At 46.7% G+C, this 15,177-nt stretch overlaps 1 protein-coding gene across 3 annotated transcripts in view; it reads left to right on the forward strand.

Moving 5' to 3' along the window:
• The first annotated feature begins 3,458 nt into the window (after positions 1-3,458).
• Positions 3,459-15,177, forward strand: part of map3k4 (mitogen-activated protein kinase kinase kinase 4) — a 234,086-nt gene continuing 222,367 nt past the window's right edge. For 2 of the 3 annotated variants that reach the window (XM_072503694.1, XM_072503685.1), the window contains exon 1: positions 3,459-3,696. Coding sequence is in view for 2 of the 3 variants with exons in the window: in XM_072503685.1 (XP_072359786.1) it covers positions 3,659-3,696 (38 nt within the window). In the remaining variant the exon portion in view is untranslated. Of the gene's footprint in view, positions 3,697-4,372; positions 4,563-15,177 lie in introns of those variants that run through there. The other variant, XM_072503676.1, reaches the window with a different exon arrangement.

Genomic DNA, 15,177 nt, shown 5'->3' on the forward strand with positions numbered 1-15,177 from the left:
CAGGGTCCTTAGTTTTGATTCCCTTTACCCGTTTTGCTGAGGGATTTTGGTGTCCAAACCCAGTTGGTTGATTTGATGGATTTTTGAGCAATGGAGGAATGTTGAAAACGTCGACGAAGAAGCCCAATGCGAAGTAAGCGCAGGAAGATAGCCCATCAAAAGAACCTGAAGGAGGGAAGATGGCTGCCGCGCCCATCACATGAGACACGCAGACACAGGAGCGAGAAACATTTGGCAAACAGATGGAAAGGCAGTTCGAGTGGCAGGGCAAGGAGATGAAGGAATCATTTAAAGCCACTGTTTGGGCCCATGACTGCGGTTAATAATTGTGGTAAACCACTGTGTTCTTATATTGAGGGCTGTACGGTAGAACCAGCACTACAGGTTCACCTGTGGCCCCTGCATGCTCGCTCCGCCCAGGAGCCGGGTTATAAATATGCGTGGCCTTCAGCTCGCAGCCATTTCATCAGCTGCTGTAGGAGGCCACATATCAGATACTAATAAAGCCTCAGTTTGAATTCAACTTCGTCTCCAGTCAAATTGATCGTGCCTCAATAATGGACTCGAAAGATTACTTCTTCGAAATGCCAAAGCTGGCGGAGGCCTTCATCGGAGCGATGAAGCTGAGACTGGTCTGAGGAGGACTGTTTGGGACTTTGTGTATGAAGGAGGGTGTTTGTGCAGTGTATTTATGCCTCTTTTTGTTATGATTTTGTCTCCTAGGGGTTGGGGCTGAAAGAAGGGGGGGGGGGTGGATTGATATATTTCTTAGAGGGGAGAGAAGCTTGTTAATGTTGTTGGAGTTTGGGCATGTTAGTGGGGAGAGTGGGATTGGGTGGTTGTTGTTTTTAGGGGCTTATTGGAGGGGGACCCTGGGTGGTGGCCAACTTGCTAGCGGATAGGAGAAGGGGTGGCTAGCGAACTGGAGTGATGTGGGGGGGAAGAGACTGCAATTTGTTGAGCCATGTTTGATGGGGCACAATGATTCTAGTTATTTTTGAATGCAGCTGATTGTCCACAGGAGCAGTAGTGGAGACGAGCCCCCCCAATCTCAGAATGCTCTCCCCTGGCTGCTCCACCATCTGCTCTGGCTATACACCCACTGGTCTGGCCGAACGTCCTCTACAGGTCTCTGAACTATCGCCGCTGGCCCTCTGCTCTCTCAACTCTCGCCGCTGGCTCCTCCGCACTCCCAACCCTCACCATTGGCTCTCACGCAGCTCCTCCCATGGGATTTTAGCCCATCCACTCTCCAAACATTCATCCTGCTGTTCTCCTTAGAGGACAGAAGGCCGAGCGGAGATAGGATAAAGGTGTTTAAAATCATTCGGGATCTAGACAGAGTATACTGCAGTTTCCAATGGTGGAAGGGTCACAAACCAGAGAACATAGATTTAAAATGATTGGCAAAAGAGCCAATAGCAACATGAGGAAAACTTTTTTTGGGTTAGGAACTGCAATGTACTACCTAAGAGCATGGCGGAAGCACAATCCAGGTTATCAAAATGAGTTTTGGTAGGCACCTAAAGTTTAAAAAGAAAAAATTGTGGGGTTGTAGGTAGGGGAGCAGAGCCAGCTGACTTGCCCTTGCAGAGAGATGCTACGGACACGGAACCTTTGTTCTATGTCATGACCATTCCACAGTTGTATCGTCAGCGTGCCCGCTCTCCCTGCAACAGCTATCCTCCCTCATTCCCATTTCCCTTGTTGCAGGGAAAAGGTCAGCCTGAGTCAGAAGTTTGAATCGCAAGACAGGGTTTATTGTCTGAAGCTCCAGGGAGAACAGCGGGCTGGCGTTAAAAGACAGCACGGTCCACACTGAACTCAAAATACATACAGAAAGGCTTTATCTTATATAGTACAGATTTCTTACAAGTTTTGGCGGGCTTTTGGGTTCATGCATATTTACAGGTTTACCCTGCAGACGTGATTCTTGGCGGGCTTATTCATGAAGGTTTTATTGTAGGTTAGTTTCAGTGGGCCATTACCGGTTCCCACTTCACAGCCCATTCATTCATGATTTCATTCATTCATAGTTTTTCGCGGGTTTCCTGGTTCTGACGTCAATACCATTCATTTTAATAGGATTTATTTAGGTTCACAATAGAGCTCCCTTTAACTAGATTAAATAGTGATGGCTTTTGGGTGGCGGTTGAGATATGTTCAGGGTTTCATAACGAGGTGTTAAATGCAGGCTTTGTATTGATTGGGAATACTTTATTGTCCTGATAGGGTCTGTGTCTCTGCTTTTTAAGTGTGGTCTTTCTGTGCTACCCATCTGATTTAACCCTTTGCCTGCCTGTTTCTGGTACAGTGTCAGCCATGATTTATGGTCTTGATCCGTTGTCCCGAATTTTCCCCTTACACCCTAAAAAATTATGGAATTCCTCCATTGTATAGAAAACTAAAAATATCTTCATTCACACAACATAAGCAAAATATTACGATGCTGGAATCCAAAACAAAAACAGGGAACACTGGAAAAACTCTGGCAGCATCTGTAAGGAGAGAAAACAGAGTTAACATTTCAAGTCAGTTTGACTCTTCATAGTGCCGAAAAAACCCACTGCTGTTTCTCCTTCACAAGCTGGTATCTGAGTTAGCAGAACCTTACACGATGGCACCAAATGCAATTCAACTGCCATGACTAGAAGTATAATGATGCCCCTCTCCCATCAAATCAATTTACAAATTGCAGCCATTAATCTAAAATCGACATAAATGATGCGCGATCAATTACAATCAAAGATGAAGTAGTATCATAACTGAAGGCTTTAATCGACTAGAACTGTTCCCCAGCAGCTTCGGTACAGAAATGAGGGCTGCTGGGACGGCACCGGTTCTTATACCCCGCATGTCAGGACGTAGCTACGTACCAACAGCCAATGGTAAACTCCTAGGTTTAACCAATGGTCTTCAGCCTCTTGGGTAGTGTAATACCTGATAATACCACAATAAAGTTAATTACATTGTTTTATGAACCTGCCACATCTCCCCAGGAGGCCATGTTAGGACTGTTGGAAAACTGGGCAGCCTGTTTATACAAGTCTGTTCCTGTTATAAGAGCAGAGGAATTCTTTTTGGTTAGCCTGTTTCTCTCCCTCTAAATTAATATATTAGAGCTATTGTCCATTAGGTCAATCATGCAGTTGAAAATGAACTAATGCAACATAAAAATGAACTCACCTGATTTACTCACCTGCTAATGCTCGCATTCCAAGCATTGTCTGGCAGCTTTGAATTTGTCTATATGTTTGTTTCTGGAACAGACCTCTTCATTCACCTGAGGAAGGAGCAGCGCTCCGAAAGCTAGTGACGTCGAAACAAACCTGTTGGACTTTAACCTGGTGTTGTAAGACTTCTTACTGTCTTCAATCTGAAAGCAGTGCTTTCAGACATTCAGCTGTGCTACTGCCCTCTGCCGGCCCCCTCTGGCCGCAGCGGGTTGCCGTAGTTACCACAGACCGGTCGCAAGATGGCCGCCCCGGCAGCAGAGAGGCGCTCGAGCGCTGGCTGAGGGCTCCGGTCTCTGCAGCTCGCAGGCGCCGGACGGATTCCAGCATCTATTTTTTTTAAAAAAACGTCCAACTCTTTCTTTTCGACGACGATAACAATAACGCAGCCATGCCGTGCACTTTGCACCAGTGAGAAACCCGACATGGAGCCGTCCGAGCTGCAACCGCCTCAGATGCAAAGGTAAAAAGCGGGCGACGAGGAGGGAGGAGACGAAAGGCGACACGTAATATATACATGAAGCGAGGGTCTTACACGGCGGAGGGGGGGTTTCGAGGTGAGAGGGGCTGCAGACTGGGCCGCAAGCACCTTCTGCCAAATAGTGTTCTTCTGCCGGCTAACATTGGGGTTGCAGCCGCCGCGCGTGCGCACGGCCGTCCCCCGCCGCTTCCTGCCACATTGTGCACGGAGAGGAGAAATGACTGCAGCTTCTAATTTGCACCGTGAAAGGGGGAACGCCAGTATAACCTATTTTAACTTTTGCATTGTGTGGAAAAGTAAACGAGGCCACCTATGCACACGCGGGTTTCGGTGTGACTTGCCTTTAACAGCAGAAAACGAACGAGTAATGTTCATTTGCGAAAATGCATTAACGAGGGAGGTCAGATCTTGCAGCAAAAAGAAATGCATAAAAGATGCTCAGTGGTCGTGCTGCAGATACAATAAATCTCTCTTTGCAGGCATTGAGCTGGGTGGTGCTGGCGGTGTCACTTAAAGAGCCCATTGATACAAAGGGGGTTTGGCGGCGAAAGGTGTATCAGGTTACGCACAATGTACAAAACTGCACGAATGCAATTGTTTTTTAAAACAAAGTATTTTGCGGACACATCAACCTTCAAGTTTCAGCTTTTGAAGAATTGCAACCAGCCCTGTTTGCAGAGTGAAGTCGGGGTTGATTTAGCAGTTTCTTAACTCGCTCTGAACTGGCGAAAGTCCCAACAGATTCCTCCACCCCCATCTCCAAAAATGCAAAACTATGCTAAATCCAAGAGCTTTCTGAACCAGCACTCTCGCCTTTCCCTAACTCTGTCTGGTTCAGACAAGACCAGGTGCGTGCAAAACCTTTCTATATTGTCACCTAAAAGCCTATACTGGTAACCTTTTTTAATTTGTCACCTAAAAGCCTATACTGGTATGCACTTTTTAATTTTTATTTCAAAAAGCTTGTGTGCAACTCTCCAATTTCCGTCCGGCTCTTTTGTTTACCAGAATTGTTCTGTGTAGCAGACATACAAACCATCTGCCCTGGGGAGCACCTTCTAAGCGAGCAATACGCTTACAAATCTATTTTAGCACAGTTTCTTTTAAATAAAACTTCAGTGGAATTTCAGTGTATGAAGATAGCCAAGTCCCGGGGCGTTTTACATCTAAAGACGTGGTTTAGTACCGCGAACATCGAGTTGCTGTTTACTGGAGGCGATGGATTTGAAAATGTGCGGGTTGTTGGGTAGCCTGCGGGGACGGTGTGGCTTGTCCATTTGTCGAGAAATCAACTACAGTCGTTGCAAAGTAAGTTCTGGGAGGAAAGTTTTTTTTAAAGTTTAGAGTTTTTGCGTGGGAGTTTGCGACAATGTGGCATTGCAGACAACAAAATCGGGGAGGGGGGTTTGTTCATGTTACCTCCATCCTTATTTATCTGCAAACTTGTACAGGAGTTTTATGAGGAGAGAAGTTGTGTCGATCGGACGGCGGAGTTTTTCAAGCCGTGATGTTTTCATACATTTTAAAGGCATTTCCCGGAATATTTTGCTTTCCTTGGGTGCGGCCGTGTCGTTTGCCATTTAGTGCGTGTAAGTAATATGCTACATGTTTATCCTGGAATTGAGGATGTCAGAAAGAAGTTTGCGGTACAGTGAGGGTTGCCTTGGCGTTAATGCCATGGTGATTCATTTGGCGTTTCTGAAATATCCGCTTTTAGATGTCGGCAAATGTGTTCTAATCAATTAGATCTGGCAACAGAGTGCGATTTCTGTGGAAAGTGACAGATCTTTGGAGGAATTGTAATCCTCCGTATCTTTCCACCATGCCCTCCAAAACTAATTTCTGTTTTTGGAGAGTGAGATGGGTGTAGTTTGCTGTACCCAAATCATGCTCTTCAGTCCCTGCCATAAACTCCATTGCTGAGCTCCCAATTCCATCCCTTTCTCCCCTAGCTGGACCAGACCATTTACAAACTCTTTTATTCGTTCATGGGGCATGGCAGGCCACCATTTATTGCCCAACCCTAATTAACTTGAGAGGGCAATTAAGTGTCTGCCACGTTGCTGTGGGTCTGGAGTTGCAGTCTGGGTAAAGATGTTAGATTTCTTTTTCTAAAGGGCTTTGGTGAACCAGATTGTTTCATGTTATTACTATTTTTATTCAATTCAAATTTCACCATCTGCTGTGGTGGTATTTGAACCTGGCACCTCATAGTACTCCAGATCTCTGGATTACTAGTCCAGTGACAATACCACTTTGCCACCCTATGATGAGCTCACAAAGACACTTCAGCTTCCATTACCCAAAGACCTTTTAATTCCACCTGCCCGGCGTCCCCTGGCCTCAACTCATCTGAAACCCTTGTCCATACCTTTTGTTACTATGAAACATGGCTATTAAAATGGTCCGTTGTGAATTAAGGTCGTCCTGCATCCTAACTTGCACCAAGTCCTGTTCACCCATCATCTCTATGCTTGCTGACCTGAATTTGTTTTCAGTCCAACGAGGCCTCAAACAATTTTTTTTATTCGGATCCCTCCATAGCCCTTCCTACCGTACAACCTTTTGCGATCTCTGCATTCCTCTTATTTTTGCCTTCTGTGAATCCGCTGTTTCAGTTGCTCCATCATCGGGTTCAGTTGCCTAGGTCCTAAGTTCTGGAATTTGTTCCTGAATCTCCATTGATTTTCTTTAAGGTGCTCTTTAAAACCTGCCTCTTTGGCCATGTTTTCGATCATTTGCCCTAAAGTGTGTGTCAAATTTTGTTTGGCAAATTTTTCCTTGTGAACGGTGCTGTATAAATACAAATTGTTGTGAGACGGGTACCAGAGAAATGTGATTTGAAGCAAATGGACTGGCTGCATTTCTGCCCGACTTGCAGTACGGCTAGCTGCAAAGGATCTCTGTGCGATGCTCCCTGAGCCACTTTTTTCTAATATTAGAAAGTAGTCGTATCTATTCTCGTGAAACATCATTTAACAGAATCAAGTTTTAAAAGATTCCAGACAGTTTATATGAATAACTTTGGGATGCTTTTTAAATGAAGCATTGCACTGGCTTAGAATTAAAGCACTCTTAAATGTGGGGATATCACATTTACTACAATTAGTGTGGTTGCCCATTCAGGTCACACCACCTGAACCAACTTTCTATTGTGAAAATGGCAGAAATTTTTGTTCATCTCTCTTGCGTTTTACTCTCTCTCTTGCGTTTTACTCTCTCTCTTGCGTTTTACTCTCTCTCTTGCGTTTTACTCTCTCTCTTGCGTTTTACTCTCTCTCTTGCGTTTTACTCTCTCTCTTGCGTTTTACTCTCTCTTGTGTTTTACTCTCTCTCGCGCATTTTACTCTCTCTCGCGCGTTTTACTCTCTCTCGCGCGTTTTACTCTCTCTCGCGCGTTTTACTCTCTCTCGCGCGTTTTACTCTCGCGCGTTTTACTCTCTCTCGCGCGTTTTACTCTCTCGCGCGTTTTACTCTCTCGCGCGTTTTACTCTCTCTCGCGCGTTTTACTCTCTCTCGCGCGTTTTACTCTCTCGCGCGTTTTACTCTCTCGCGCGTTTTACTCTCTCTCGCGCGTTTTACTCTCTCTCGCGCGTTTTACTCTCTCTCGCGCGTTTTACTCTCTCTCGCGCGTTTTACTCTCTCTCGCGCGTTTTACTCTCTCTCGCGCGTTTTACTCTCTCGCGCGTTTTACTCTCTCGCGCGTTTTACTCTCTCTCGCGCGTTTTACTCTCGCGCGTTTTACTCTCTCTCGCGCGTTTTACTCTCTCTCGCGCGTTTTACTCTCTCTCGCGCGTTTTACTATCTCTCGCGCGTTTTACTCTCTCTCGCGCGTTTTACTCTCTCTCGCGCGTTTTACTCTCTCTCGCGCGTTTTACTCTCTCTCGCGCGTTTTACTCTCTCTCGCGCGTTTTACTCTCTCTCGCGCGTTTTACTCTCTCTCGCGCGTTTTACTCTCTCTCGCGCGTTTTACTCTCTCTCGCGCGTTTTACTCTCTCGCGCGTTTTACTCTCTCTCGCGCGTTTTACTCTCTCTCGCGCGTTTTACTCTCTCTCGCGCGTTTTACTCTCTCTCGCGCGTTTTACTCTCTCTCGCGCGTTTTACTCTCTCTCGCGCGTTTTACTCTCTCTCGCGCGTTTTACTCTCGCGCGTTTTACTCTCTCTCGCGCGTTTTACTCTCTCTCGCGCGTTTTACTCTCGCGCGTTTTACTCTCTCTCGCGCGTTTTACTCTCTCTCGCGCGTTTTACTCTCGCGCGTTTTACTCTTGCGCGTTTTACTCGCGCGTTCTGCTCTCTCTCGCGCGTTTTGCTCTCTCTCGCGCGTTTTGCTCTCTCTCGCGCGTTTTGCTCTCTCTCGCGCGTTTTGCTCTCTCTCGCGCGTTTTGCTCTCGCGCGTTTTGCTCTCTCTCGCGCGTTTTGCTCTCTCTCGCGCGTTTTACTCTCTCGCGCGTTTTACTCTCTCTCGCGCGTTTTACTCTCGCGCGTTTTACTCTCTCTCGCGCGTTTTACTCTCTCTCGCGCGTTTTACTCTCGCGCGTTTTACTCTCGCGCGTTTTACTCGCGCGTTTTGCTCTCTCTCGCGCGTTTTGCTCTCTCTCGCGCGTTTTGCTCTCTCTCGCGCGTTTTGCTCTCTCTCGCGCGTTTTGCTCTCTCTCGCGCGTTTTGCTCTCTCGCGCGTTTTGCTCTCTCTCGCGCGTTTTGCTCTCTCTCGCGCGTTTTGCTCTCGCGCGTTTTGCTCTCTCTCGCGCGTTTTACTCTCTCTCGCGCGTTTTACTCTCTCTCGCGCGTTTTACTCTCGCGCGTTTTACTCTCTCTCGCGCGTTTTACTCTCTCTCGCGCGTTTTACTCTCTCTCGCGCGTTTTACTCTCTCTCGCGCGTTTTACTCTCTCTCGCGCGTTTTACTCTCGCGCGTTTTACTCTCGCGCGTTTTACTCGCGCGTTTTGCTCTCTCTCGCGCGTTTTGCTCTCTCTCGCGCGTTTTGCTCTCTCTCGCGCGTTTTGCTCTCTCTCGCGCGTTTTGCTCTCTCTCGCGCGTTTTGCTCTCTCTCGCGCGTTTTGCTCTCTCTCGCGCGTTTTGCTCTCGCGCGTTTTGCTCTCTCTCGCGCGTTTTGCTCTCTCTCGCGCGTTTTACTCTCTCTCGCGCGTTTTACTCTCGCGCGTTTTACTCTCTCTCGCGCGTTTTACTCTCGCGCGTTTTACTCTCTCTCGCGCGTTTTACTCTCTCTCGCGCGTTTTACTCTCGCGCGTTTTACTCTCGCGCGTTTTACTCTCGCGCGTTTTACTCGCGCGTTTTGCTCTCTCTCGCGCGTTTTGCTCTCTCTCGCGCGTTTTGCTCTCTCTCGCGCGTTTTGCTCTCTCTCGCGCGTTTTGCTCTCTCTCGCGCGTTTTGCTCTCTCTCGCGCGTTTTGCTCTCGCGCGTTTTGCTCTCTCTCGCGCGTTTTGCTCTCTCTCGCGCGTTTTGCTCTCTCGCGCGTTTTGCTCTCTCGCGCGTTTTGCTCTCTCTCGCGCGTTTTGCTCTCTCTCGCGCGTTTTGCTCTCTCGCGCGTTTTGCTCTCTCGCGCGTTTTGCTCTCTCGCGCGTTTTGCTCTCTCGCGCGTTTCGCTCTCGCGCGCGTTTCGCTCTCGCGCGCGCCTTTTACACTCGCGCGCGCCTTTTACTCTCGCGCGCGCCTTTTACTCTCGCGCGCGCCTTTTACTCGCGCGCGCCTTTTACTCTCGCGCGCGCCTTTTACTCTCGCGCGCGCCTTTTACTCTCGCGCGCGCCTTTTACTCTCGCGCGCGCCTTTTACTCTCGCGCGCGCCTTTTACTCTCGCGCGCGCCTTTTACTCTCGCGCGCGCCTTTTACTCTCGCGCGCGCCTTTTACTCTCGCGCGCGCCTTTTACTCTCGCGCGCGCCTTTTACTCTCGCGCGCGCCTTTTACTCTCGCGCGCGCCTTTTACTCTCGCGCGCGCCTTTTACTCTCGCGCGCGCCTTTTACACTCGCGCGCGCCTTTTACACTCGCGCGCGCCTTTTACACTCGCGCGCGCCTTTTACACTCGCGCGCGCCTTTTACACTCGCGCGCGCCTTTTACACTCGCGCGCGCCTTTTACACTCGCGCGCGCCTTTTACACTCGCGCGCGCCTTTTACACTCGCGCGCGCCTTTTACACTCGCGCGCGCCTTTTACACTCGCGCGCGCCTTTTACACTCGCGCGCGCCTTTTACACTCGCGCGCGCCTTTTCCACTCGCGCGCGCCTTTTACACTCGCGCGCGCCTTTTACACTCGCGCGCGCCTTTTACACTCGCGCGCGCCTTTTACACTCGCGCGCGCCTTTTACACTCGCGCGCGCCTTTTACACTCGCGCGCGCCTTTTACACTCGCGCGCGCCTTTTACACTCGCGCGCGCCTTTTACACTCGCGCGCGCCTTTTACACTCGCGCGCGCCTTTTACACTCGCGCGCGCCTTTTACACTCGCGCGCGCCTTTTACACTCGCGCGCGCCTTTTACACTCGCGCGCGCCTTTTACACTCGCGCGCGCCTTTTACACTCGCGCGCGCCTTTTACACTCGCGCGCGCCTTTTACACTCGCGCGCGCGTTGCCCTCTCGCCCCCTCTCGCCTTTTGCCCCCTCTCGCGCGCGCCTATTCCCCTCTCTCTCGTTCTCTGCTTTTGGTTATTCAGCGGTTGAAAATGTTTTTCCCCATCGAGACTTCTTCCAATGTTGCAGCAAATTTATCATGATTCAGTTGCCATGTGAATTCTTCGCTCCACTATTCTGCTCTTAACCAGTAAATCTATAGGATAAGTAGGACAAAAAGATCACAAATTTCAAAGCAAAGACATGCATTTCAAGAGTGCCCTTTCACAACCTTAAGATGTTCCAAAGCTAATGTAGTACTATTGAAGGTTACATAGGAAGTGTAATGCGATAAACACAGCAGCTGATTTCAGCACTGCAAGATCCTTCAACCAGCAGTGAGCTAAGGACCAGATAATCTGCGACATAGTTAGAATAAATATTGGCCAGGGAAGAACTCCTCTGTTCTTCAAAATAGACTCATACAAACTTTGTCACTTGAGCTGGCAAATGGGCCCTTGGTTCAATACCTCTGACCATTGGACAAGACAGGGGAGCATCCCTTATCTGAAAAGCTTGGGACTGAGTGCGTATTGGATTTCAGAATATAATGTGCATCTGTAGTACGTTGGGGATGCTTGTGCGTCACATGTTGGGAACTGCCCATCGCCCAGGGACACATGACATCACATCGGCGCTCGAAAAAAAGTGCGGATTTTGGAACCAGGTGTCCTAGATGAACAAAGGACAAAATGGGTTCATGATTCAACCCAAATCTATTCACAAGTACAATAAAACAGTTACTATCCCAAATTATCTCCATATATTTTGCCCGTTCCGATGAAAATCTCTGAGTCTCCCCTGTCTCCGGGTCTGCGAAGGTGATTCTCACACGCCTCTTCTATCTATCTCTGGTTCGTTGCTGAGTCTCCCTGTTGAGTCTTTGCAAGAGAGAATCTCTCCATGCCCTTGCAGAAGATTCTCTGGCCTTCAGCCAATGACACCTTTGTGTGGGGATTGCAACACCCAATAGAGACGCTGATTCCAACTCTGCAGGACACCAAGAACTCCTCTTCCTTCACCCCAGGATCCCATCTTCAGGTGGATTGTCCACACAACTTTATCCCATATGAAGGGACAGCGAGTTGCCTGAAAGTCTGGCTGAATCTGGGCAATGCACAACAAACCCCCTTATTTGGATACGGCATCCAATCTCGTTTGCAGGACAAGTCCAGACTTGCCCTGGCTTGCCTGTCTGACCAGTGTATTTAAACTTGGCCAGTTTAAATTCCCATCAGGCTTGGCTGCTGGCTTAATCTAAAATGTCCAATTCTGTCAGGCCTACGATTCATTTGGCCACAGTTATTCAGTTATGTATCCCTGACAGATCATGGAGAAGATAAATGTATAAAGCGGATGGGTAGGATTTTATAGCGGTTGGGTCAGGTTGTGCCTCAGTGAGTGGGTGTGGGGGGGGGGGGGGGGAGTTGTGGTCTTAAATCAGAGTCAACCCGTCAATCCTTTGGAATGGGGTTGGGATATGTCGGGCTTTTGGGTGGGGAGGGGCTGCTTCCCAGTGCATCCTTGAGACACCCCCAAACAACAGACACACACACACACATGCAGCCCAAGAGCTCAGAAACTACACCCCTATATGTTTGAGTTTCTGGAAAGGGATCTGTTTGCTAACTCCGATGTCTACCAGTGAGTCAAAATAATGCTTCACTGTAGTTTATGGCAGGAACTGAGATAATTGCTTTTGGTCTTCCTAATATTTAGTTGGAGGCAGTTTCTATGTCAGACAAGCAATGTGACAAATCCGAGACGGACGTTGTCTTTTACCCCGCTTTAGAGTTGCTCCAAGCAGGTGGTGGTGCTGCTCATCCCGCCATTTTTTACCACACCTCCGCTGTCCCCAAACACCCCTCCGTACTAGGTCTTGCATTTGTCCATGATCTATTTACACTGCAGCCAATAAAAACTGGTAAGAATGCCAATTATAATTCAGCCACAGCTTCACTGCTGGCAGGAAAATCTGGTAATTTGTGTGAATCTTGCAAAGAATCATCCTAGTTTGCATTAATTCCTTCCTTTCTCTTTATTTCCAAAATCTTATCACTGCAGTAATAGGTTTTTTTAGATTACCCTCTAATACGCGTATCAAATATCTGGAACAAAAATTTGCAATTGCATGGTGTCTTTAAAAGAGCTAAAATATCCAAGTGTGCTTTACAAGATGAGACGAAATTTAATGCCTGTTATGAAATGAATAAGAGATATTAGAATATGTGACTAAAATTCTGGTCATCGGTTTTAAGGAGCTTCTTGGGTAGAATGGTGGATAGATTACAGGGTATTCTATAGCTGAAGGCACATCACTAATAGAAATTTGTGGGTACATGTTATGGACCAGGGTTTAGAGAACCCCAAAGTGTATCATGGAGTTCATCTGACCCACAACTTTTAATAGATTGTGGTATGGGGAGCACACGACCCACTCTACAGGTGTGGTACAGCAGAAATGGAAACATTTTAAAAAGCAAAACAATGTTTATTCTATGAACTCAAGTTAACCTTTTTAAAACATACAGTGAACATCTTAGCAACCATTAATTCCAATACAACCCCCAAAGAATACAACACTAAGTAATCCTTTAAGCTTTCCTTTTAACATCCATACGACTTAGAACACCTTTTACCAGAAGCACATCAGGTTAAAGTCACTACTGTTATTAGTTTTAAATCACCAGGATCGATTTACAGTCTTTAGATTACAGAGAGCGACTCTAATACACCTTCTGGCTGTGACTGCAGGTATCCAACTCTGAAAATGAAACTAAAACACACTCTGCAGCAAACAGCCTAAAACGAAAGTAAAAAGCTGACAGACAGCCCAGCTCCACCCCCTCTCTGACATCATTGCAGTAATAAACACCCATTTCTTAAAGGTACTCATGACAGATATTTATATACACACTCATTTATAAACACCCATTTCTTAAACGTACTCTCACATGACATACACAAGGCCGGAATTGTAAATTTGTCGGTACACGAGGCTGGAATTGGAAATTGGTGGGTACACGAGGCCGGAATTGGAAATTGGTGGGTACATGAGGCCGGAATTGGAAATTGGTGGGTACAGGAGTGTGGAATTGGAAATTGGTGGGTACAGGAGTGTGGAATTGGAAATTGGAGGGGGTACACGTGGCCAGAATTGGAAATTCTGAGTGTTCAAAAGGATGTAGCTTGGGGGTGAAGTAAGTTCTAGAAAAGAGAAGGGGGGGTGGTGGCAAGACCACGGAGAGAATTGAGCACAAAGATGAAAATTTTAAATAAAGGGCAATGCTGGATTGGGAACAATTGCAGGTTAAGTCGAAGAGTGATGGTTGAAGGGAGCTTGGTCTGAGTCAGGGTGTCAGCAACGTTATGAGCTAAAATCTGCTGAACGTGGGAGGTTGGCCAGGAGCATTTTGGTAATACTTCATCATTTTCCACGACGATGTCATAAAATATTAATGTATTTACTCCACATTAGTTTATTAACTTTGATTATACTCATCAGATATCTAAATTTTGATTAAAAATATAATAATTTCCACTGTACAGGGCTGCGTGGTGACATAGTGGTTAGCTCTGCTGCCTCATAGTGCCAGGGATCTAGATTAAATTCTGTCTGTGGGTGACTGGAGTTTGCACTTTCTCCCAGTGTCTGCGTGGGTTTCCTCCGGATGCTCCGATTTCCTCTCATAGTCCAAAGATGTGCAAGTTAGGTGCATTGGCCATGCTAAATTGCCCCTTAGTGTCCAAAAGGTTAGGTGGGGTTACAAGGGCCTAGCTAGGGTGCTCTTTTGAAGGGTCGGTGCTTGATGGGCCAAATGGCCTCCTTAGCACTGCAGGGATTCTAGGAATACACAAACAGCAGAAAAATAACTTCTTAATTAGTCTTAGAATTCAACATGCTCCTAAGAATGATTAGTTTCTAATTACTTAGTTGATTAGAACTTGTGGCTTTAAATTGAGTCAGAAACAAAAAGAGAGTTTCTCAGTACATAATTCTGGTAATTTGCATGTGCCCAAGGCGATACTGTTAGGTTGTGTGTATGTGTTTGGCATAGAATACCCACTTCCTGACTAACTGCAAGGTGTAATTACGGCGTGGCAAGATTTTCATATATACATCTTCTAGATTATATATAACAGATAAAAATGTTGATAATGTATTGACCAATAATTTTATTTTAATGTGTTATCTGTAAACCCCAAGACAGTGAGCAAAAGATGTTCAAACAACGAAGATTCAAATTTGTGGAATAAAGTCAAAGTTGTAGTTCAAAGTAGTGACAAAAAAATGAAGCATCACGAGGAAAGTTCTCGAAATGGAATCAGTAATCGTATTGAAAGGATATCGATCACCTTTACGGTGTAAATAACCAGGTTAGTACTGAATTAACAGAATGCAAGGAACCAGCGGATTAGCAAAGACCGTTATAAAATATGAGCTTCAGTGAAGCAGCAGTAAGAAATAAAAAAGGAGCAGTGGGCAGCAGTGAATGTAGTGACAATGATGAGGGCAGTGGCGAAAGACAAAGCATATGAAAACCAAAATAGGAACAAAGTTCAAAATGCAAAGGCACAAGAGCAGGAGGAAGCAAGTACCGTCATGCCTTGGGTTGGAGGGCTTCTAAAAAATATGTTGGACTGGAGTAAAAATGCAAAAGCTGGTGTTCAAAACCAAAGAGCACAATACCAATGAATGCTATTCAAAATTGCAAGTTATTAGAGGGAGGAATTGAGCAGGAGATACATTGCAATTGGGGAAAACACTGGATTAGAAGGGGCAAAAGCAAACAAGGCAACAATTATAAATAGCATTAGTAGCAAGTTGAAGAAGAAAGAAA

The sequence above is a fragment of the Scyliorhinus torazame genome, chromosome 1 (genome assembly GCF_047496885.1).
Source record: "Scyliorhinus torazame isolate Kashiwa2021f chromosome 1, sScyTor2.1, whole genome shotgun sequence".
In the NCBI taxonomy this organism is placed as follows: Eukaryota; Metazoa; Chordata; class Chondrichthyes; order Carcharhiniformes; family Scyliorhinidae; genus Scyliorhinus; species Scyliorhinus torazame.